The following is a 26,082-nucleotide window of genomic DNA, read 5'->3' as shown; positions in this document are numbered from 1 at the left end:
CTGTATGAGTGAAACAAACAAACAGTATTTATTATGATCAAGCAAATCATAATCATTATTTGGAGATGCTCACCTATTATGGATTCAGTTTGTGACTGCTGCCAAGTTTTGATTAGATCTGTGGAGATTTCTGTTTGCTTTGAATACTTCTTGATACATTTCTTCAATATAGAATGTATTTTCTGATTATTTGCAATGTTAATTTTCACAGGTGAAAAGCAATAAGGATGTTTAAGTGCTGGTCAGCTGTTTTGATTCTTGGATTCATTTTTCTGGAGTCAGAAGGGAGGCCAAACAAAGAAGCAGGATATGGCCTTAAGTCCTATCACCCTCTAATAAGATTGCGACACAAGGTACAGTACTGTCCTGGACTTGCTTCTAGTGCCTAGTGATTATGCACTAAACTACTGGTTGTCTGGTTTACTGCTCACTTAGGAGCACTTATTTTAGAATATGCTTTCAGAATTAATTTACATAAAAACACAGTTTAATTTACAATTTTGTGAATTAAATACTTTATAACAAAGTAGAGAAATGGACTATTTAAAAAATATGTCATTAAAAGTTCATGTGAAGTAACAGAAAGGGATTTATAAAAATAAGTAAATATGTTAATACTTAGTCACCCAGATGCTTTCTATTATTTCCATGTTACTTTCAAGTTTAGAACTTTTCAAACTAAAACAAAATTGTTATGTTCTTGAATTTGCCATAAAGATAAACAGAAAGGAATGTCTATACCACCTAGAGATATAGTTTGGTAAAGATTTTGTTTTTATAAAATCATTAGACATTTTAATTTCATCAAAAATCAAAATTTTGGATTGCCTAATGTTGAGAAAATACTTCTTTTCTTTATGTTAAATATTTTCAAGAATAAAATAGATGACATCTAGGAATTCTATAAATTTCATAGACTATATACTTATAATAAATTAAGCTAGTGCTTTTATTTTAATAGCATATCATGACACTGAAAATAAGATACTAAAGCAATTTTTTATTCAATGAAATAAAAGTTTATAATACATTTTGGTTTTCCTTTAAAGTGAAAAAAAGACAAAAACATGCTGATTTTGAAAAGAATATATATATTTTAAAATTTCCTATGCTACATTTCTTTTAAAAAACACTTGAAATAAACATATTGATTTTCTCCCTTACATTCAACTTGTGATAGTGACACTTACATTGCATATATTTTTGCTTAAATTCTTCCATAACATTGTAGTGTTTTGATATAATCCCTGACCTTTACTGGAATATTTATGTGCCAGACACTAGGCTAAGCTGTTAAGTTTACTATTCCATTTAATCCTCAAAACAAACTTATGAAGATGTACCTACTGTCTTTCTATAGATGAGAAATAAAAATTCTTAGAATGTTAAGGGATTTTTTGAATGCATACATTTATTAAATATTTCAGTTGGCTAGGTTATAACATGCAGGATAGATTGATAGGGGTATAACAGAAAATAAGTAAAATATAAAATATACTTCAATGTCAAAAATCATTGTAGAAATTTAGTTGCATATAAAAGTAAATAAGTTATTAAAGTGTTTAGTCTGGAAATATAATTGGAGAATTGGCCTTGTTCCACTATCTTTCAATTATCATTCATTTCCCCTACTTCATGGACTAACAATAAGTTTTATCCAAGCCCCAAACTTAGAAATAATAACTCCTTTATGAATGCTCTCATAACACATTATTAATTCAACATATTGACTCATACTGCTACAGACCCAGTGAATATTTAACCCATGCTGTGTGTCTGCCCTATGTTGTGTCTTGGGGTCAGAAACTGTTCCTTTCTAATCTTTTCATTCCTGGTGCCATGAGCATAATAGATACTGTTTAAATGAGTCGATGGCAGAAAAGTGACAGGTAGAATGCATGACTAGGAGTTCTGATTGTTCCCCTGCTAAATATAACATCACATATTTTTGTGTATTATTTATAAATAACTTTGAATTAAATTTGGACATTGAAGAAAAATTACTTATCATGCATAGCTATGTAATTTAATAAACCTTTAAATAAACAACACGAGTTAAAAGTGTTTTAGAAAGACTTAATACCCACCCAAAGTGATCAAAGTCACCTCCCAGTCTTTTCCATCTCTGTGAGTCTTTACCTGTAAATAGTTAGAAATAATACTTGATTGCTGCTAGTATTTAGAAACAGAGAGAAAGAGAATGTTATGGTAATACCTAACTTGCAAATGGTGTGAGACAGATGTGACATTAAGCTATAAAAGGCATTCTATGGCTCTGTGTCTGTGTGTGAAAGTGTGTATTTGACAGGAATAAAGAAGCACCTTGAGTTCTGCAAGATCTTGCAAAGTCCCATCAGATACTTTCCACACACTATCAACCGCAACCCAGCTGCAGGGATCTACCTTTCCTTCTCCAAGACCTTGAAGACTAATCTCATTATTGTATTTGTTTTCATTTGTATCAGTCACTATTTGAATCTCAGGGATACCTGGTCATTCTTTTTCCACTGCTTTCCATTCCAATTAGACTCACATGCTCCTTTGTTGGTGAGGATTTACCAAACCATAATTGAAAATGGAACAAGCATAGGCATTCCCTAGATTCCCTGTTTGATTCATTTTCATTCATAGACTACATCACTATTTGTCAAGATATCTATTTCACTTACTTATTAATTTCTTGGATGTTTCTTTCCGTTATGATGTAAGCTGCTATTCATCTTGCTATAACACAGCACCTAGACCAGTATTTGGCACATGGCAAACACAAAACAAATATATGGCAATGAATGATTCCATCTGCTTGCTAGAATAAGGCTTAAATCAAGATGATATACATATTTGTATAATTATATAGTTATTATAATTAATAATAAATCAGGAATAATTTCCTTTTTTATCATTTTACCAGAGTGAGATCAACAGAGCTATACTTAATACATTTTAAAAAATATATTATTTTAAGAACATTACATAAATTGATTTCCTCTTATTTGTTATTTTTAAACCTACATAGTTTTGTTTAAATTGCAAAGAATATAAACATCTATGAATCCATAAGACCTAGGGAATGCATAAGGAGATTTTCTATTTGAGTATGTTTCACTAGTATTAAATATTAGCTATTAACTACAAAACTATAAAATAAATAATAGATACAATAGATATTGAGTTCTGATTAGCCTGTTTCCACATTTTCCCCAGAGAGATGTCAGTACTTTGAATCTGGAAAAATGTATTCACAGAACTTTTTTTTTTATCAAATATTTTTGTGTAAACTGTATAATGGATCCCTTTTTGGGAGTAAAAATTGAAATGTGAGATTTATTTGTCAGATTACATAGAAATAGTACATATATAAATATAAACATATATGTACATAGCTGTATCATTTACAACTCTACACACAAATGTGATTGCAAATATATTTGTTTGTCTCAAGATAAAAATGGGTAAAATAAATTCATCATTCTAATCATAAAAATCTAAATTTTATTCCATAGTATGTGTCTAAGGGAGCTGACCTAGTGTTTCATCCAATGTGTTTAGCCAACAAGCATTGTTGAACATAAGTGTAGGAATTCATTAGCAATGTAAAGTTGTAAAATACAAAGTGAAAATCCAAATAACGACTCTTCCTTTATTATTATTTTAAAATAAACATATATGCATACATATATTGCACTACCTACTTTCATATACATTAATTGTTGTGATTTAACACTTCAAGAATCCTGGGATGGAGGGAATATTATTCTTTTTTATCCAAATGATATTATTAAAGTTGGAAAAGTAACTTTCCCAAGGAGAAGAGAGGGGAACAGACAGATCCAGTGAGGTTAGTAAGAGTAGATAAAAGCATAGGTAGACCACAGATGGGGGAAAAGGACCAGAAAAGCATAAAGATGATGATGGTAGTAAACCAACATGACATTGACCTCAAGGAGAAACATCTAATGTTCATTCGGACTGTTTCTCCTGCCCCTCTGTAAGCACAACCATAGTGTCCTCATATCCATTTTCCTGGCCAGACCAAAGTTCTCTCCTGAAGTTTGCTCTAGTTTTGGTTTAGGCCAATCTCCCAATGAAGACTCACTAGGAGTCAATAGTCACCACCCTTTCTGCTGGTCTGTCTTTAGGAATATGGGTGTTGAGCACAGTAGTAAATAGTGCTCACCATGTTCATTTGTGACCAAGTTCCCTGAAGTCTCCCAAATTCTGAGCCATCTCCAGAATTTGTAGATTCAGATCAGCCCATACAGAACTCAGTTTCACAGGGCATTGATTGTAGATCAGGTACTCTGTTAGCTTTATTCTATACAGTGGTTTAATTATATGAAGATTTTCATTTCTTAAGTGGTTTTATTACTATTTAGTAGATGAGAAAACTGGGCTTCACAAATGTTTAGTAATTGTTTAATACAACACACTTATAATGTTAGGAAGAAGGATTTATGATTTAATAGAGTCTATATATATTAATGCCTATTCCGCAGTGAGTACTGTTTGTAGTAATTTGATCTGTGTGCCCTGTATTTCCTATTCTTCCTGCATTCTGATCACATACTAGTAAGGCAGAATTTTATGTCTTGGTTTCTTTGTGGTTGATGCAACTATGTGTCTAGTTCTGGCTAATAAGTTACAAGAAGCACCTTGGAATGCATCCGGGCTGAGCATTTGATCCTAATTGTAAAATCTTCCTGAATACTCTTTTTCTTCTAACATGACAAACAACATCTGTTCAAGGTGGTATCTGCTTAAATCATCCCAAGTGTCTAAATTGACTAGGATGAGTAAAACACTCTGGTAATTAGTGATCATCTTGAAATGTGAAATGAAGGGAAAATCTTCTGTTTTAAACCACTGAGATCTGGGAGTTGTTTGCTATCTCAGCATAACCATAGTCTGTCCTCACCAATACAGAGAGCACTAGAGTGTAAACTCCTATCACCTAACTACAAATTCTGGGCTCCTTTTCCTCTGCTATCTTGGTTTCTTTTTTCATTTCCATTCCTGGCCTTTCCTTCCTCTCTTTTATGCAGTATTTCTTTTATACCTCTGTTTCCTGCTGGGCCATAATTTCCTGTTAAAATTAAACCTCCTGTTGTAGTCACAGCCCTGTAATATCCATGTTCTAATATTTCAGCATATGACCATGTACCCTAATCGGTTCACTGTAAATCCCATTAGGGTCAGTGCCTTATCTTACATCCTTTTTTTCCCTACAGCACTGATCACACTGCTACACTGTTTGCTGATGCTAGTAATCAAAGCCAAGCTTGAGGGATGGTCTTATGAGGACAGTAAGGAGTGCTCTTTGAGTATACCTAGTGGGGCCACTAAAAGATCTTAAAATACTTACATCTTTGGCCAGAGAATGCTATGTCCAGCTTTATCGTGCAGAGCAAACCAAAATTGCATCATGATTCCTTTACTTCCTAAATCAAAATGTTAGTCTATGAAAGTAGTTACTGTGCAAATGGGGCAAAGAGTTTGCATAATTTAATAAGTCCAGAGAGTTTTGCTATGCACAGCTGTACAGTATAATTCAAAGAAGTCATTTGTGGGAGGTGATGTTTTACTCTTGGCATTAAAAGAGTGATAGATGTGGATTGGTGAAGAGTGGCAGAAGAGAACTCTAGGGAAGGAGAAAACATTAAACAACACATCAAAACTGTGACTGTTCAGAGGATAGAAACCTTCAGGCAAACCCAGGAGCATTATTTCCTGACTGATGAAAAATTGTGCCATTCCATGTGAAATATCTGACTGCTTCCAGCATGTTCAAGGGAAGGCCCTTTAAAATATTAATGTATTTTTCAGAGGTCAAAAAGCAATTTGGACCATTATCTAAAAGCAAAAATGGTCACGATTAGGGGAGTGAAGACATTATGGTCAAAGAATTAATTAAGCAAATGGTAAGGAATATATGAATTAATATATATAGATATATTATTACATATATATCTTAATGGATGAATATTATTAATAAATCTCAGATTTTTTTATTGAAGTATAGTTGACTTACAATGCTGTGTTAATTTCAGGTATACACAGCAATGTGATTCAGTTATACACATATATACATTTTTTCAGATTCCTTTCCTTTATAGGTTATTACAAAATATTAAGTATAGTACCCTGTGCTATACAGTAGGTCCTTGCTGTTTAGTTTATATATAGTAGCCTGTATATGTTAACCCCAATTGCTCATTTATCCTTCCCCCCCCTTTCCCCATTGGTAACCATAAGTTTATCTTCTATGTCTGTGGATCTATTTCTGTTTTGTATATAAGTTCATTGTATCATTTCTTTTTTTTTTAGATTCCACATATAAGCAATATCATATGATATACATCCTTCTCTGTCTGGCTTACTTACCTTAGTTTGATAATCTCTAGGTCCATCCATGTTGCTGCATATGACATTATTTAATTCTTTTCATGGTTAGGTAATATTCCATTATATAAATATACTGCATCTTCTTTATCTATTCATCTGTTGATAGACATTTAGTTTGTTTCCATGTATTGGCTATTGTAAATAGTGTTGCTGTAAACATTGGTGTACATGTATTTTATGGTTTTCTTTGGATATATGCCCAAGAGTGGAATCACAGGATCATATGGTAGCTCTATTTTTAGTTTTTAAGGGACCCCCATACTGTTCTCCATACTGGCTGTGCCAATTTACATTCCTACTAACAGTGGAGGAGGGTTCCTTTTTTCCAGACCCTCTTCAGCATTTATTATTTGTAGACTTTTTGATTATGGCCATTCTGATCAGTGTGAGGTGATACATAATTGTAGTTTTGATTTATATTTCTCAGCATTTTTCACATAATGAGAACAAAAAAAATTTACAATTTGTGTGTAAACACAAAAGATCCCTAATAGCAAAATCAATCTTGAGGGAGAAGAATGGAGCTGGAGGAATCACAGTCCCTGACTTCAGAGTAGACTACATAGCTACAGTAATCAAAACAGTATGGTACTGACACTAAAACAGAAATGTAGATCAATGGAACAGAATAGAAAGCCCAGAAATAAACCCATGTGCCTAATGTCAATTAATCTACAACAAAAGAGACCAGAATATACAATGGAGAAAAGACTACCTCTTCAATAAGTGGTACTGGGAAAACTGGACAGCTACATGTAAAATAATGAAATTAGAACATTCTTAATACCATACACAATAATAAACTCAAAATGGGTTAAAGACCTAAATGTAAGACCAGATACTATAAAACTCCTCATGCAAAACATAGGCAGAACACTCTTTGACATCAATCACAGCAATATGTTTTTGGATCTGTCTCCTAGAAAAATGAAAAACAAACAAACAAACAAACAAAAAACAAGTGGGACCTAGTTAAACTTAAAAGCTTTTGCACAGCAAAGGAAACCATAAGCAAAACAAAAGGACAGCCTATAAAGAAGACATATAGATGACCAAAATGCACATAAAAAAATGCTCAACATCACTAGTTATTAGAGAAATGCAAATCAGTTTTTAATCCAAAAATTATGTTTGAAAAGAAGAACATTTAATTTTTTTTCTGAGAAATGAAGTTCTGTTATTAATTGAGCTAGTGCCTGGAGCCCAGTTTCCACAGGGCCATGTAAAGAGGGCTATGTTACACCTGCACATACCATAAGATACAGAAGATCTGTGAGTTGAAGCACACCACATGGACCACTCTTTGCACCAGAAGAAGATGTTATCTTTAGGATACTGGACAGCCAGTTGTCCTGCCGTTTGCTTAGAATGGAGATACAATCTCTGTTTTCTAAGGTTGTACATACACTTGCCCTTTGCTCTGGGAGGGGACATTATCTCTGCGTTCCAAAGCTGCTTGCTATACAAACATCCTTGAATATATTTCAGAGCAAATGACAGTCAGTGTCTCTGCTCATGGGATGTGCAAAAAACATAAGGGGGATTGTTTTGCAAGACACAAGGGGAGTACTACCTGTATGAGGAAGTCAGAGTCACCATCAAGTATATCTAAGTTCTAAACTCATGCTGTGTGTGTGTTTCAAAGTTGATTTGCAAATCACCTACATAGGTATAGCTTCATCCTACCTTTTACTGGTTAATTTTGTTCTTTCTAGAATTTTGAGGATAGAAATGTTTTGTTGATCTTTGAATGTGTTGCTTGCATGCTTATTCCTTTATACCAGGATATATTTGCTAATCTGAGGAAAATCAGCATGTGGTGAACTGAATTGCTTTGCTTAACAAAAATAAGTCAATAAAGGGATATATCTGACTTTTAAAATTCTCAAGATAAGAACCTACTAATCATTTGATCATTTTGAGAATGAATTCTCAAAGCAGTAGTATTATTACAGATGTGTAGGGTGATATGCATGAAGTCTGTTCCTTTACACTTCTATGACCCTACATTAAAATATTCTTGGTAAAGCTTTAAAAGTAGTAGTTATAACATGAAAAAAATAGAGCTGCTTTCATTTGAAGATTTAAAGTTTTGAAATGTTAAAAATGGGATGCATTAACATTCTACTTACATCTATTCAACAAAATATATCAAAGTACTCAAATAAAGTCCAATTCATGTAGTAGATTAGAACCAAGCTTGTCAGGATTCCAGAAAACTCTGTTTAGGCACTAGTCTTGTGCAGTTATGATGTCTTTTACCACCCCAGAATGAATTTCAAGTGACCTGAGCCACAATGTTTTCTCTTACTCAACTCAATAATTAATATATATATATATACATATATATATAAAAACACACATATATATCTATATACACACACACACACATATGTATTTAGAAAACAGTGGCTTTATAACTGTTTCTCTGACCAGTTACTGATTCTTTTAGTGATCAAGTAGCACCGGAATATCAGGACCTAGGTGCAGGTAAGCAGGTTTGTCATTACTGTTCATTTCATTTGGATTGACTTCTAAAGCCTAATTATGTTAGGTCCAGTTGTATCTTTCTCCGCATTTCTGTGGAAAGAATGTGCTAGTTCACATCAGTTTCCTTAAGAAAAATGAACTATTTATATACCCAGATCTACCACTAATTAAGCACATTATACTACTTCCTATTAAAAAAATATTAGTATCATAGTTTATAACAGGGTTCAATATGGTTACTCTAAACATGTACATGTAGGAAAAATTCTGAGTTAACAACAGTCAAATGAGGTAAATCAATATTAATATACCACAAGCTAGTATTTATATTCACTTCTTCAATATGTAAATTAATTTAAAGTTGTTTTGTACATCTTCCATTATTAAAAGTCTATTGTGAATTCAATTAGCAAATATCTGTGTTATAAATGAAAATAAATATCCTGATTTATAAGTTTGATATTTAACATGTTTAAGGCATAAAAACATGTATGGTATATAGATCACAATTGAAAAGAATAGGATAATTTTAACTAATATTACTTACTGCTTATTTCTGGTATCAGATATCCTGTATATGAGCTGAGAGATAGTGGTTTTAGAGCTATAAAATAGTAGAAAATATTCAATCCATCTTTAAAAGCATATAATACAAATAGAAAAAATGAGTGCCTGAGAGGAAAAGGTCTTTACTTAAAATCACACAGTTTGAACTAGCCACTAAGTGGTCTGAAAGTGATTGTGAATTTACAAGCTGTTTGTGTTAAACAAATGGCCCTTTCAAAGATTGGGCTGTCGATCATTATACTAACAATTGGTAGAACCATTCAACAGAAAATATCTATTTTCAACATCCTGTGGGAAGGTTGCTTACATATGCTATCAGATATGCTGGTAGTGTGGTTTGTTTTCTCCAAAGAAAGGGGCCTCTTTTCTCTCTCTCAAGTTTTAGTAGATTTTATTTTTTATAGCACTTTTAGGTTCACAGCAAAATTGAGTAGAAAGGGACTTCCTTGGTGGCTCAATGGTTAAGAATCTGCCTGCCAATGTAGAGGACTTGGGTTTGATAACTGCTCTGGAAAGATCCCACATGCAGTGTAACAACTAAGCCCATGTGCCAAAACTACTGAGCCTGTGCTCTAGAGCCCACAAGGCACAAATACTGAGCCCATGTGCTGCAACTACTGAAGCCCGAGCACCTAGAGCCCATGCTCTACAATGAGAAGCTGCCACAATGAGAAGCTTGAGCACTGCAATAAAGAGTAGCCCCCACTCACTGCAACTAGGGAAAGCCTGCATACAGAAATGAAGACCCAACACAGCAGATAAATAAATAAATAAATAAATAAACAAATAAATAAATAGATAGATAGACATAAATAGAGTAGAAAGTCTACAGAGTGCCCATATATCTCCTGGCATCACACCTGTAAGCCTCCTCCACTATCAACAATCTGTACCACATGGTACATTTGTTATAACTCATAACCCTACAGTGACAAATCGTTATCACCGAAGTTCATGGTTTACCTTAACATTCACTCTTGGTGTTCTATGCGTTATGGATTTCAACACATGCATAATAACCTGTATCCACCATTACAGTATCATATAGAATATTTTCATCATCATAAAAATAATATGTTCTACTTATTTATCTCTCCTCTCTCATAACCCCCTGTAATCACTGATCATTTTATGGTCTCCATAGTTTTACCTTATCTAAAATGTCATGTTGTTGGAATCATACAAAATGTAACCCTTACAAATTGGCTTCTTTCACTTAGTAGTATGCACCTAAAATTCCTCCATATCTTTTCATGTCTTGATAGCTTATTTCTTTTTAGTGCTGAATAATATTCCATTGTCTGGATGTACCACAATTTCTTTATCCACTTACTTACTGAAGGATATATTGACTGCTTGATTTTGATAATTAAAAATAAAACTGCTATAAATATCTATGTTCAGGTTTTGTGTGCACAGAAGTTTTCAGCTCATTTGGGGAATTCCAAGGAGTGTGATTACTGAATCATCTGGAAGGGTACAATTAGTTTTGGAAGAAAGTGCTACACTGTCTTCCAAAGTAGCCATACCATTTTGCATTCTCACCAGCAATGAATGAGAGTGGTGCTACATTCTTGTAAGCATTTGATGTTAACTTTTTGTATTTTAGCCATTCTCATATACATATAGTGGTATCTGGTTGTAGTTTTAATTTGCCATTAACTGAAGACATGACATTTAACATATTTCTATATGTTTATTTACCATCTACATATTCTCTCTGGTAAGTGTCTGCTGAGGTCTTTTGCCCATTTTTAAAACTGCATTATTAGTTTTCTCATCATTGAGTTTTATGAGTTCATTTTATATTTTGAATAATTGTCCTTTATCAGATGTGATATTTGCAGATATTTTCATCCTGACTGTGGCTTATCATCTCATTCTCTTGGCACTGTCTTTTGCAGAGAATACATTAGTTTTAACAAAATTCAGCCTAACTATTTTTTAATAAATCACACCTTTGTTGTTGTATTTTAAAAGTCATTGCCATACTCAAGGCCATTTACATTTTCTCCTATGTTATAAATCTAATAAAATATGCACAAAATATATATGAGGAAAACTATAAAATAAACAAAATAAAAATAACTACATAAATTGAGATATCCTATGTTCATAGATACACAGACTCAATATTCTGAAAATAACAATTCTTCCCAACTTGATCTGTAGATTCAATGCAATCCAAATCAAACTCTCAGCAAGTTATTTTGTGAATATTGAGCTCAACTATTGAAAAATATCTATGGTAATAAAGGTCAGTCATTGAAATGTCCAAATGCTACAGTATTTCAAAAGACTATAATTCTATTTCTTGCCAAATAAGTTGCTATAGAGACTGAACAAAAACAAGTATTCTGACAATACCAAAATAAATAAATAAAAATACAATAATTTAAATTTTAAAAATATGAGGGTGAGTCAAAAATTATCTGCACTCTGGCTGTAGAATTTATAGAAGTTTTAACATAAATAAAGCTTCTAAGTACATTCCTGTACAAATCCTTTTGGTTATATATTTTCATTTCCCTTGGGTCAATAGCTAGCAGTGAATTGCTAGTCTGTAAGGTAGGTATTTTTGCTTGAATAAGAAACTACCAAAACTTTTTCTAAATTAGATGTACAGGGGGAAAAAGATGGTGGAGGAGTAGGACATGGTGATCACCTTCTTCCCCATAAATGCATCAAAAATACATTTACTTGTGGAGTGGCTCCTGCAAAACACCTTCTGAATGCTGGCAGGAGACCTCAGACATCCAAAAAGGCAAAAGAATTTCCACATAATTGGGTAGCACAAAGGAAAGAAGGGGAAAAGAGAGACAAAGAATCCTGAGGAGACCAACCACTCTGGGAGGGAGCTGTGAGGGGGGATGTCTCCCACACATGGGGGAGCCCCCTCACTGGTGGGGAAGGAGAGGGGAAGCCTCAGAGCACCCAGAAGAGAGAGCAACAGCAGGTGTGTGGAGGGCAGAGCAGAGAGATGCCCCACACAGAGGATTCAGGCAGCACTCCCCAGACAGAGAAGCAAATTTGCTTACCCACTGTGATGGTGGGGGCTGGGTGCCTAGGCTTGGGCTTCAGAGAACAGACACAAGGGAGAGAGATGGGGTTGGGTGTATGAGAACAGCCAAGGGAGCAGGTGCACCAGCAAGCTTGGAGGGTGTTTGGGGGAAATACTGGGCCAGACGGAGAGGCAGGGGACCTTTGTTTCAGAGTGCTTGGGAGGAAGTTCGCTCTCTGTGAACTCACAGGCTGCAAAGTGTCACAACCCATGGCTACTGGACCAAAAAGCCCACCCACCACCTTGCATACCTGCCCTGCTGTGCATGGCTGGTCCCCACCTACTGCCCACCCTGTGCGCTGCTGGGCTCTGCTGCCCACCCACCCACTGCCACCAAGGGTCCTGTGTGTAACGCAAGTCATTGGCCATACCCTCTCAGCAACAAGTGAAGCCCACCAACACCAAGGGTCCTGCATTCAGGACCAACTTTCCTGGGAGAACACACAGCATGCCTCAGGCTCACACTGACCTCTGTTGTTACAAGCACTCCTGCAGATTTCAATTAGAGTGCCATATCCCTCCCTCCCCATGGCCTGAAGTTGCAAGTGAGCCCCAATCACCCTCTTTTGCCCCCTCATGCCTGGGTGGGAACTGACTCTTGAGAGCAACCCACAGGCAAAGAAGGGACCAAAAACAAAAATGATACCAGAGAACTGCAGGACCAAAGAAGAGAAAGGGAAACAGCCAGAGGTGGAGCAGATTTAATACCCACAATAGGCTGGATAGATCCTGCATCTGTGGATCACCTGAATAGACTAGTGTTTCTACAATAGAAACTGTAGACATGGTGGCAACTGAGGACTCTGAGAACAAATACACACAGGAATAATGCCAGATAGTCTGAGCTCTCCACAACCCTCTCCACAGCAGGTACAGAGCCATACCTAGAAGTACTGGTGAACTTTTTGGTATGTTTGTCTTGTTTCAGGTCTTGGGTATTTTTTAGGTTAATCTTTACTGTATATATTTGTATGTGGATTTGCTTGTAATTGGTATGATTACTCGCTTCTTTCTTTTTTGCACTCTCTTTTTCTCTTCTCTTTGGTTTATTTTCCTCTTCTCTTTCTGCAAGTGCAAATGTGCACATCTCCTGTGATTTTGACTGATTAGAGTTGCTTTTACCACCAGTCTTGGGATCTGTCTGTCCTTTCCCCTTCTTCCCTTTTTTCTTCCTTTTTTTCTTTGCTCTCCTTCTAACTCCTTTTTCTCCATGCTGTGCAGCTTACAGGGTCTTTGCGCCCCTGCCTGGGGTCAAATATGGACCTCTGAGACAGCAGAGTGGAGTCCAGGACATTGGGCCACCAGAGAACACCTGACCCCATGGAATATTAATTAGCAAATGCTCCCCCAGAGTTCTCATTCTCAACACCAAGCTACAAATTCAACCAAAGACCAGAAAGCTCCAGTGCTTGATAGTTCCAGCCAAACAGAACAGAGACAAGACAAATTACTATTAGGCAGCATAGGGAAAGGTGACAGCAAACAATATTAGACAAGATGAGAAAGCAAAGAAACACCTTGCAGGCAAAGAAGCAAGATAAAAGCCCACAAGAATAAATAAATGAAGAAGAAATTGGCAAATTGCCTAAAAAAGTATTCAGAGTAATGATAGTAAAGATGAACCAAAATCTGAAAAACAAAATAGAGAAAATATAAGAAATATTTAATAAGGAACTAGAAGAACTAAAGAGCAAACAAACAGTAATGAACAACAAAATAACTGAAATTAAAAATACTTTAGGTGGTATAAACAGGAGAATGAGGCATAAAACGAGTAAGTGAATTGGAAGATAGAATGGGGAAAATAACTGCCACAGAGCAGGAAAAAGAAAAAAGAATAAAAATAATGGAAGACAGTCTCAGAGACCTCGGGGATAACATTAAGCATATCAGCACTCAAATCATAGGCATTCCAGAAGAAGAAGGAAAAAAGAAAGAGTCTGAGAAAATATTTTAGGAAATTATGGTGTAAAATTTCCCCCACATGGAAAAGGAAATAGTAAACCAAGTCGAAGAAGTGCAGAGAGTCCCAGACAGAATAAACTCAAGGAAAAACACCCAGAGGCACACATTAATCAAAATAACTAAAATTAAACACAAAGAGAAAATATTACAAGCAGCAAGAGAAAGCAACAAATAACTTATAAGGGAAAACCCAGAAGAATAACAGCTGATCTCTCTGCAGAAACTCTGCAGGCCAGAGGGAGTGGCAGGAGATAAAGTCTTGAAAGAGAAAAACCTAGAGCCAAGAATACTCTACCCAGCAAGAATCTCATTCAGATTTGATGGAAAAATCAAACGCTTTACAGACAAGCAAAAGTTAAGAGAATTCAGCACCACCAAACCAGCCTTAAAACAATTGCTAAAGGAACTCCTCCAGGCAGTAAAGACAAGAGAAGGAAAAGATCTACAAAAAGACTGGCAAAACAATTAAGAACATGGTAATAGGAACACACATGTCAATAATTACCTTAAATGTAAATGGATTAAGTGCTCCAACCAAAAGACACAGACTGGCTGAATGGATACAAAAGCAAGACATATATTCTGTCTACAAGAAACCCACTTCAGACCTAAGGACACATACAGATGGAAAGTAAGGGGATGGAAAAAGATATTCCATGCAAATGGAAATCAAAAAAAAAAAAAAAAAAAAAAAGCTGAAGTAGCAATACTCATATCAGACAAATTAGACCTTAAAGTAAAGACTATTACAAAAGACAAGGAAGGACACTACATAATGATCAAGGGATCAATCCAAGAAGAAGGTATAACAATTGTAAATGTCTATGCACCCAACATAGGAGCACCTCAATACATAAGGCAAATGCTAACAGCCATAAAAGGGAAAATCAACAGTAACACAATAATAGTAAGAGACTTTAACACCCCAATTACACCAATGGACTGATCATCCAAACAGAAAATAAATAAGGAAACACAAGTTTTAATGACACATTAGACCATCTTGACTTAATCGATATTTATAGGACATTCTATCCAAAAACTACAGAATACACATTCTTTTCAAGTGCACATGGAACATTCTGCAGGGTGGATCACATCTTGGGGCATAAATCAAGCCTCAGTAAATTCAAGAAATTGAAATCATATCAAGCATCTTCTGTCACCAAAACACCATGAGAGTACATATCAATTACAAGAAAAAAAAAACTGAAGAAAAATACAAATACATGGAGGCTAAACAATATGCTATTAAACACCCAAGACATCAATGCAGAAATCAAAGAGGAAATCAAAAAATACCTAGAATTAAATGATAATGTAAACATGACAACTCAAAACTTATAGGACACAGTAAAAGCAGTTCTAAGAGGGAAGTTTATAACAATACAATCCTCTCTCAAGAGACAAGAAATATTTTGAATTAAAAACCTAACCTTATACCTAAAACAATTAGAGAAAGAAGAACCCAAAACCCCAAAGTGAGCATAAGGAAAGAAATAATAAATCTCTGATCAGAAATAAATGAAAAAGAAATGAAGAAAACAATAGCAAAGATCAATAAAACTAAAAGTTGCTTCTTTGAGAAGATAAATAAAATTGATAAATCATTAGCCAGACTCATCAGGAAAAAAGGGAGAAGATGCATATCAACAGAATTACAAATGAAAAAGAAGTGACAACCAATAACGCAGAAATACAAAAGATCATGAGAGACTACTACAAGAAACTATATGCCAATAAATTGGATAACCTGGAGGAAATGGATAAATTCTAAGAAAAGTACAATATTCCAAGACTGAACAAGGAAGAAATAGAAAATATGAACAGGCTAATCACAAGTACTGAAATTGAGACTGTGATTTAAAATCTCCCCACAAAAAAAAGCCCAGGGCCAGATGGCTACATAGGCAAATTCTATCAAACATTTAGAGAAGAGCTAACACCTATCCTTCGCAAACGCTTCCAAAATATAGCAGAAGGAGGAACACTCCCAAACTCATTCTACAAGGTTACCATCACCATGAAACTAAAACCAGGCAAGGATATAACAAAAAAGAAAATTACAGGCCAATATCCCTGATGAATATAGATGCAAAGATCCTCAATGAAACACTAGCAAACAGAATGCAACAGTACATTAAAAAGATCATACACCATGATCAAGTGGGATTTATTGCTGGAATGCAAGGATTCTTCAATATATGCAAATCAATCATAGTAACAAACTGAAGGATAAAAAACATATGGTAATCTCAATAGATGCAGAAAAAGCTTCTGACAAAATTCAACATCCATTTATGATAAAAACTCTCCAGAAAGTGGGCATAGAAGGAAGTTACCTCAACATAATAAAAGCCATATATGACAAACCCACAGCCAACATCATTCTAAATGGTGAAAAACTGGAAGCATTCCCTCTAAGAATAGGAACAAGACAAAGGTGCCCACTCTCACCACTATTATTCAACATGGTTTTGGAAGTTTTAGCCACAGCAATCAAAGAAGGAAAACAAATAAAAGTAATCCAAATTGGAAAAGAAGTAAAATGGTCACTCTTTGCAGGTGACACAATATTATACATAGAAAACGTCAAGAAGCTTCCAGAAACTTTCTATTACTAATAAATAAACTTAGCAATGTAACAGAATACAAAATTAATGCACAGAAATCTCTAGCATTCCTATACACTAACAATGAAAGATCAGAAAGCCAAATTAAGGAACAAATCCGATTTACCACTGCAACAAAAAGAATAAAATATGTAGGAATAAACCTGCCTAAGTAGGCAAAAGACCTGCATGCAGAAAACTATAAGACACTGAGGAATGAAATCAAAGACAATACAAACAGATGGAGGGACATAACATGTTCCTGGACTGGAAGAATGAACATTGTGAAAATGACTATACTACCCAAAGTAATTTACAGATTCAATGCAATCCCTACTAAGTTACCAATGGCTTTTTTTCACACAACTAGAACAAGAAATTTTACGATTTGTATGGAAAGACAAAAGACCCTGAAGAGCCAAAGCAATCTTGAGAAGGAAAGATAGAGCTGGAGGAATCCGGCTCCCTGACTTCAAATTACACTACAAGGCCACAGTGACCAAGACAGTATGGTACTGGCACAAAAACAGAAATATAGACCAATGGAAGACAATAGAGAGCCAAGAGGTAAACCCATGCATGTATGGTCACCTTATCTTTGACAAAGGAGGCAAGAATATACAATGGAAAAAAGACAGCCTCTTCAATAAGTGGTGCTGGAAAAACTGGATAGCAACATGTAAAAGAGTGAAATTAGAACACTTCCTAACACCAGACACAAAAATAAACTCAAAATGGATTAAATTCCTAAATGTAAGGCCAGACTCTATAAAATTCTTAGAGGAAAACATAGACAGAACACACAATGACATACATCAAAGCAAAATCCTTTGTGACCCACCTCCTAGAACAATGGAAATAAAATAAAAAAGGAACAAATGGGACCTAATGAAACTTAAAAGCTTTTGCACATCAAAAGAAACCATAAACAAGACAGGAAGACAGCCCTCAGAATGGGAGAAAATATTTGCCAAAGAAGCAACTGAAAGAATTAATCTCCAAAATATACAAGCAGTTTATGTAGCTTAATACCAAAAAAGCAAGTAACCCAATCCACAAATAGGCAGAAGACCTAAACAGACATTTCTCCAAAGAAGACATGCAGATGGCTAACAAACACTTGAAAAGATGCTTAACATCAGTAATCATTAGAGAAATGCAAGTCAAATCCACTATTTACAATAGCCAGGGCATGAAAACAACCCAAATGCCCATCAACAGATGAATGGATAGAGTAGATGTGTCATATATATACAATGGAATATTACTCAGCCATAAAAAGGAATGAAATTGAGTTATTTGTAGTGAGATGGATGGACCTAGAGTCTGTCATACAGAGCAAAGTAATCTAGAAAGAGAAAAACAAATACCATATGCTAACTCATGCATATGGAATCTAAAAAAAATGGTACTGATGAACCCAGTGACAGGGGAAGACTAAAGATGCAGTTGTATAGCATGTACTTGGGGACATGGGGTGGGGGGCAAAGGGGAAGCTGGGACGAAATGAGAAAATAATATTGACACATGTACACTATCAAATCTAAAACAGATAGCTAGTAAGAGACTGTGGCATAAAGCAGGGGGATCAACTTGATGATGGGTGATGATGACTTAGAGGGATGGGATAGGGAGGGTGGGAGGGAGGCGTGGGAGGGAGGGGAGATGGGATATATATATATATATATATATATATATATATATATATATATATATATAAATACAGATGATCCACTTTGTTGTACAGAAAAAATTGTCACAAGAATGTAAAGCAATTATATTCCAATAAAGAGCTTTAAAAAAAGAGAGAGAGATTGGATTATCTCGCAAAGATTTGTAAATGAGCCTTTAGTCTAATGGACTGGAGACCCTCCAGTTTCTCAGGAATGTTATACCAGCAGAAACTCTGCCAACTTGGACTGAAGGGGACAGAAAGAAGATGAAATTAAAGAATGCTGAGCAACTCCCAAATTCCTATAGGCAAGAAACAGGTTGATAAAACTATTCAACTACAAACCTATACTATTTTTCATGCAAAGGAATGATTCAGAAGAATGAGTCACAAGCCCAGAAGGCAGAGCCAAGGACCGCAGAGAATGAACCTCAGGCCCTGAAACCCAATGGAGTTTGCCCTGCAGGATTTCAAATTTTCTTGGGACCGATGACCCCTTTCTTCTTTCCACTTTTCCCTTTTCAACAGGAAATTCTATAACTGGCATCCTATACCTGTCCCACTATTATATTTTGGAAGCAGATTACTTGTTTTCTCGTTTCACAGATCCACAGATAAAGAGTAATTTTGTTCCAACATGGCAAATATGCAAAGTCCCACTCATACCTGATTTAGATTATTTAGATAGTGAGATTTGGAATTTTTCAACTGATGAGTGGATGAGATTTTAGACTCTGAGCTGATGTTGTAATGGGTTAAGAACTTTTGAGATATTGGAGTGGACTGAATGTATTTTGTTTGTGCGGCAGACATGAATCTTTGGGGGCCAGTGGGCAGGCTTCGTGGTAGGATGAATAATGGCTCCCCAAAAATGTCAATGTCTTAATTCCCAAAATATATGAAAAATGTTCCCTGACATGGCAAATGGACCTTGCAGATGTGATTAAATTGCAGATCCAGTGATGGAGAGATTATCCAGGTAATGTAATCACAAGGGACCTTGAAAGGGAAAGCCCTCCTTAAAGTCCCATAATAAAGTTACTCTTCTCACCAAAATAAATAAATAAATAAAGCAGTTGCACAATTTTACATTCCCAAGACTAATGCATAAAATTTTCAGTTACTCCACATTTTGGAAATGTTTACAATTTTTAAATTTAGCCATTCTCAGAATCTTATTCATTATGGTTTGAATTTGATTTTTCTTAATGACTAGTAACATTGAATATCTTTTCATTTGTGCACTGGCCATTCAGGAATTTTATTTTGTGAAATCTGTTCAAATCATTTTGCTCATTGTTTGTAATATAGATCTTTTTTTAGTATTTGGTTTTTAAAATTATTTACTTTTCACAAATACTTCAAATTATATAAATTATTTTATGGAAATATTTATATTATTGTAAAATTTCAAGCTCAGTAATGTTACTATTAGCCTCTTTAGGATGATTTCTTAGAAAATGATGTGAAGACAATAAAAAGGGTCTACATTTCAGCAGAAATTTTAAATGTTTAACTAAGCAATAATTAAAAGCTATAACTATGAACATAAATTAGATATGACTAAAATAATGGTATATTTTACTACAGTGCATGTGAAGATATATGTATATATTAACATATGCATGTGTATTTATGTCTATGTATTTATAATTATATATAATAAATTTTATAATATATAATTACATATTTAATATAACATAAATATTTATGTAATTCTAAAACATAGATTGTTCATTGTTAAAAAAATTAGGAATTAATCTATTGCAGTTTGTTTATGAGCCACTAAAATTAATCAGTCACACCCAACTTAAGATCTAAAATAGTATTTCCCTAGTATATCATCTCTATAACTCACTTCTCTGAGAAAATTAATGATATGCAAACCAGAAATGTCACATATAATATTGAAAAGAAGGAATTAAACCTCCAAATAGGAAAAGAGTAAGAGAACATGTAACTATTGTAACAAGAAAATGTATCTTGCTTTATCACATTATACTAGATTTTTAACAAGTCTTAAAAATGAACCATTATTTTATCTTTGAAGAATACAAAAGTAAAAGATATGGAACCCTACTGAGTTCTACATTCCTGTCAGTACCATAGGCATGTGGCAGGTGTTAATACAGATTAAACATTATGTCACTCACTGTATCAATTCCATTTCATCAAGTAAATATTGTTGACTTTCACTTTTTGTATTTATCATTTAAGTTTATTTTAGAAATACAGATATTTAAGATATATGTGAATAAATTTTATAATGTATAGATATGCATATATATATATATATATATACAGTTATATATATATTAATTGAGGACAATTCTAAAAGTTTTTTTCCAAGATAAAAAAATGAAATTTTTGACACCTAATTACATTTATTTATACATAAGTTACAAAAGCATCACTAAAATTTAAAGTTGAAATGCCTCTTATCTGTCTATAAGTCTAATACCTTCATTTGGCTAATGAAAAATTCAGATCCTAATTGTTATATGCCCAGGTTGCTAAAGTCAATGTGATAGATTTGCAAATAAAATTCTGAACTTCTAAAGAAGAGTAGGTAGGGACTCTAAACATTAGTGATACCTTTTCTGATAAGTTTATTTAAAACACTGACCTAGTACTTACATGCTTGCAGCCCATGTGTGTATTGTATGTACATGTATTTCCATCTCAATATTTCTACCATTTGTACTAGATTTTCAGCTCCTATGTAAAAATTTTTCTTCAAAACTTGGGACTCCAAATAACTATGTGTACCCCAAAAGGAAAGCAATTCCTTTTAATTCTCCCTTTGAAATACCAGGCAACTGTTTAAGTGTGTCCTTATAATAGTCACCCCCGTTAAAAAGATAAATATAATTCAGTTATACAGTATAGATTAAAACCTCTTGCTGTGTTCAGTGTCCCTCTCTCTGGAAAACTGTTCCTGAAGATCTTAGGATTTTTCCTTTTGATTGATATAATAAAATTCCTTATTCACCTCCTAGAAGTCTACATTCATTGCCCCTGAGAACATTATTTCTGTGAAATGTTCTGCTGAAAATTGATTCTAATGACCAAGTCATTTGGAGAAAACTGCATATTATGCTTCTGTGAAAATCCACAATGCACAAGAGCACATTAAAGTCTGAGAAATATTCTAAACTTTGCTTAACCTAGAATTTCCAAACTAAATGGACTATAGAAAATTTTGAACACCTTCTGATATTCTGGGAAACACAATTCAGGGAGCTCTGCTCTAGTGGCTTTTTAGACTTAATTGTTGCTATACACACCAGCTGACTTTGCCATCTCTTGAAACTAACAATGTTAAAACTCTGGCTTAATATCTTTTTTATAGTAACAAATAGTAAAGTATTATGAATCCAGTCTCTTATTTTAGAGCATTTTTTTCTAGAAAGGGAATGTTGATGCTATATTAAAAATTATGAGACAGGATTTAAATCACACACTGGCCATGTATAAATATTATTTCTCAAAATATTGCTATCAGTAACTAGATTGTGTTGTTAAAGAAAAATATTGAACTACATCAATTTTTAATTTTAGGTAAGTTAGATACAGTAATGTACATAGGTCATCACTGTACATTTAAATACATGTTTATATATGTATCCTCTCACAAAGCTACCACTCAGATTATAATGCAAAATATGTCTTGCAATCTAGAAGTTTCCTCCTACCACTTCTAATCCATAGCATCTTCTGTAGGTAATCACTGTTCCCCATTTTCCACCATTTATTTGTTTTGCTTTTGAAATTTATATAAATGGAATCCTACTGTAGGAACACTATTTTATCAATTTTTATTGGAGTATGGTTGCTTTACAATGTTGTGTTAGCCTCCACTGCACAAGAAAATGAATCAGGCATACACATAGAGATATCCCCTCCCTTTTGGACTTCCCTCCCATTCAGGTCACCACAGTGCATTAGGTAGAGTTCCCTGTGCAACATGTTCCCATCAGTTGTTTATTTTACACATAGTATCAATAACGTGTATGTGTCAATCCCAGTTTCCCAGTTCCTCCCTCCACACCCCTTTTCTCCTCGGTATCCATACATTTGTTCTCTATGTCTATGTCTCTCTTTCTGTTTTGCAAGTAAGATCATCTATACCATTTTTCCAGATTCCACATGTATGTGTTATCATACAATATTTGCTTTTCTCTTTTTGATTTACTTCACTCGGTATGACACACTTTAGGTCCATCCACGTCTCCACAAATGATCCAATTTCATTCCTTTAGGAACACTTTTATGTATGGATTTTTTTTCTTTTTGCTAAATACTGTGTCTGTGATATTTTACCACATTGTTGTATATAGAGGAAGCATATTGTTCTTACTACTCTAAAGTGCCCTATCACAAAAAATTCACAAATTTTTATGCATTATGCTAATGATGGGTATCTGAATTTTTCCCAATTTGGGGCTATTAAGATGCTGTCATATAGGGCTTTTGTTGGGCATATGCAATTATTTTTCTTGGGGTGTAATTGTAAGGTAATAGCGTTGACATACATTTAACTTTAATAGACAATTCCAAAGAGTTTTCAAAGTGTTTGTACCAGAATATTGATTTTTGTAAAATATTTCAAAACAACTCTTTGGAATTATTTTAGTTCTAGATCTTTCTTTTGTTTACCTAGTTGGAAAAAAATGACATGTGAGCAGATATTATTGCTGCTGCTGACAAATTTTGAACAGAACAATTACAAGATGATTAAGTGACTGAATCCTCCAAGAGAAAAAAATACTAAAACAGAAGCTCCAAAATTTCTTGCTGTCTCTTTTTGAAAGTTTGGTATGATCTGAATTACTATGCAATATCTGACACACAAAAAGTTATTCTTCAACTATGAATTTACCTTAATGATAAACAAATCACAGAACTTCATAGTTTAAATTTTTCTTAAAGGTATTTATCACTTTTGATATGCTAGGAAACTTAGTGATTATCAACTTAAACTTCTTAGAGCTTTTATACATAGTGTAAACATAAAAGTTTTAAACATTATTTATTTAATTATTTCATATACAGCACTCTCCAGGTATGGCATTTCATATTTACACTCTTTAAAATAAGACATTTGAAGCAGCTTCCATCTCTCCTCAATCCTTACTAGGATTGACCTCAACAATTTTTTTTTTTTATTGTTTGCTGATAATTAGTAAAATCAGATCTTACTGTAGAAAACTGTATTCCTCTGAAAGAGTGCTTGCCACTGAAAAGCATAATAATGTTTGTATTCATTTTGTGAATATTTTATTTTTCTCTTGGAATTATTATTATTAACTATAGAGATTTGCTGAACCCAGAATCTTATTGAAATTACCTAGTTTATAAGATATAAGATGCTACACTACCAGAAGACAAAAACCCAGATATTATTTGAATTATGTGCCAACTGGTAGAATTACTGAGCTTCTAAATGAAGCTACTATATCTTATTCCTTTTTTACTTATCAAATTATAGAAAAAAAATGATTGTCTTAATCAGTTCGGGCTGCTATAATAAAAATACCATAGACTGGGTGGCTTAAAAGACATTTATTTATCACAATTCTGAAGACACAAAATCAGACATAAAGGTGACAGCACATATGTTGTCTGCTGAATCATCAGGGACAGCACTCTTCTCATATCATCACAAGGCAGGGAGAGAGAAAGAGAGGGAGAGAGAGTGAGAAAGGCAGCTCTCTCATGTTTCTCTCTCTTTTTTTTATTTATTTTTTATTTATTTAATTTGTTTATTGGCTGTGTTGGGTCTTCTTTGCTGCACAAGGGCTTTCTCTAGTTGCTGCTAGCAGGAGCTGCTCTTCATTGTGGTGCACAGGCTCCTCAGTGCAGTGGCTTCTCTTGTTGTGGAGCACAGGCTCTTGGCATGTGAGCTTCAATACTTGTGGCACATGGGCTCAATAGTTGTGGCTCATGGACTTAGTTGCTCCATGGCTTGTGTAATCTTCCCAGAGCAGGGCTTGAACCCATGTCCCTTGCATTGGCAGGCAGATTCTTTACCACTGTGCCACCTAGGAAGTCCATGTTTCTCTTTCTGAGGGCACTAATCCCCTTATGAGAGCTCCATCTTCATGACAATTATCTCCCAAAGTCTGTACTTCTAAATACTACCACACTGCAGATTAGGCATCAACATATTAATTTGGAGAAAACGCAAACATTCAGCCCATATCAGTGATCTCAAAATTACTTACTTCATGCTGTTATCAGGAATGTAAGATGAGTGAATTGATTCCTGGCAACAAAATGATCATCTGCTGGGAATTTTATCTGTTACCAGTTATAAATGGTAACAAATATTGCTGACTTTCAACAGAAAACTTGTATATAGTGTCATCATGGTGAAACATTACACAAACCTGCAAAAAATATTTTGTATTCCTGTGGAATTTGTTTCTTTTTAACAATTTAAGAACATTTTGAGAATTACAGGTGTAAACTTACTCTAAAGACCTCTAAAGCAGTGGCTATAAATCTTGACTGCATATTTGGATCATCTGGGAGCATATAAAAATACAGATATCTGGTCCATTCCTTTAGAAGACTGGATCAGAGCTTCTGGGATTGGGCCTTAGACATAGATATTTACAAAATTTCCTGTATAATTCCAAAGTGCAGTCAGGGTAGACAACCATTATACTAAGGATTAGAATTCCTTATCAGAGGTGAATATAAAAAGGCATAGGAATATCAATTTTTGTTTAAAAAGCAATACTAAGCATTTTTAAATTTAGAAATTGTACATTATATAATAAGAATATATGGAGAATACACAGAATAAATTCAAGTTATATATAATATATTTTATTATATATTAGAAAATATGCATATTCTAGAAATAATATATATTCTAGAAGGAATATGTATAGAATTTTCAATATTTCTTAATGAAAATATATATGTTCTGTTATAAAATATCCTATGTGTGTGTGTATATATATATATATACACACACATATATACAATTGGAATATAACTAATAAAGAAAAATGGTTCCATATAAAAAGAAACCCGCTTTGCTGAAAATTATGTGCAGGTGGCAGGAATTGTGTTTAAGGCTGCAGTTTTTGTAAGAACAAAGAAAATAATAGTCCAATGGCATTAAGCAGAGAGGATGTAAATGTGTGATGCCTGGGGTGGATGGGTGATTATGATATGTATATGCTATTAGCAGAAGAAAATCAAACCTGTAATCTTTCAAGCCACAATCAAGGCCTGGGAGAGTGAACTCCAAACAAATAAGAACAGAACTTCCAGAGGGAATGTTTGGATCATCTCTT

General features: G+C 34.2%; 1 protein-coding gene across 3 annotated transcripts in view; it reads left to right on the top strand.

Annotated features, from left to right (window-relative positions):
• The first annotated feature begins 227 nt into the window (after positions 1-227).
• Positions 228-26,082, top strand: part of FSTL5 (follistatin like 5) — an 803,737-nt gene continuing 777,882 nt past the window's right edge. For all 3 annotated transcript variants that reach the window (XM_057727977.1, XM_057727979.1, XM_057727978.1), the window contains exon 1: positions 228-353. In XM_057727977.1, the coding sequence (XP_057583960.1) occupies positions 228-353 (126 nt within the window). The remainder of the gene's footprint in view (positions 354-26,082) is intronic.

The sequence above is a fragment of the Hippopotamus amphibius genome, chromosome 3 (assembly GCF_030028045.1).
Source record: "Hippopotamus amphibius kiboko isolate mHipAmp2 chromosome 3, mHipAmp2.hap2, whole genome shotgun sequence".
NCBI lineage: Eukaryota > Metazoa > Chordata > Mammalia > Artiodactyla > Hippopotamidae > Hippopotamus > Hippopotamus amphibius.
The sequence above is the reverse complement of the archived record's forward strand: the minus strand, read 5'-3'. Positions and strand labels throughout refer to the sequence as shown.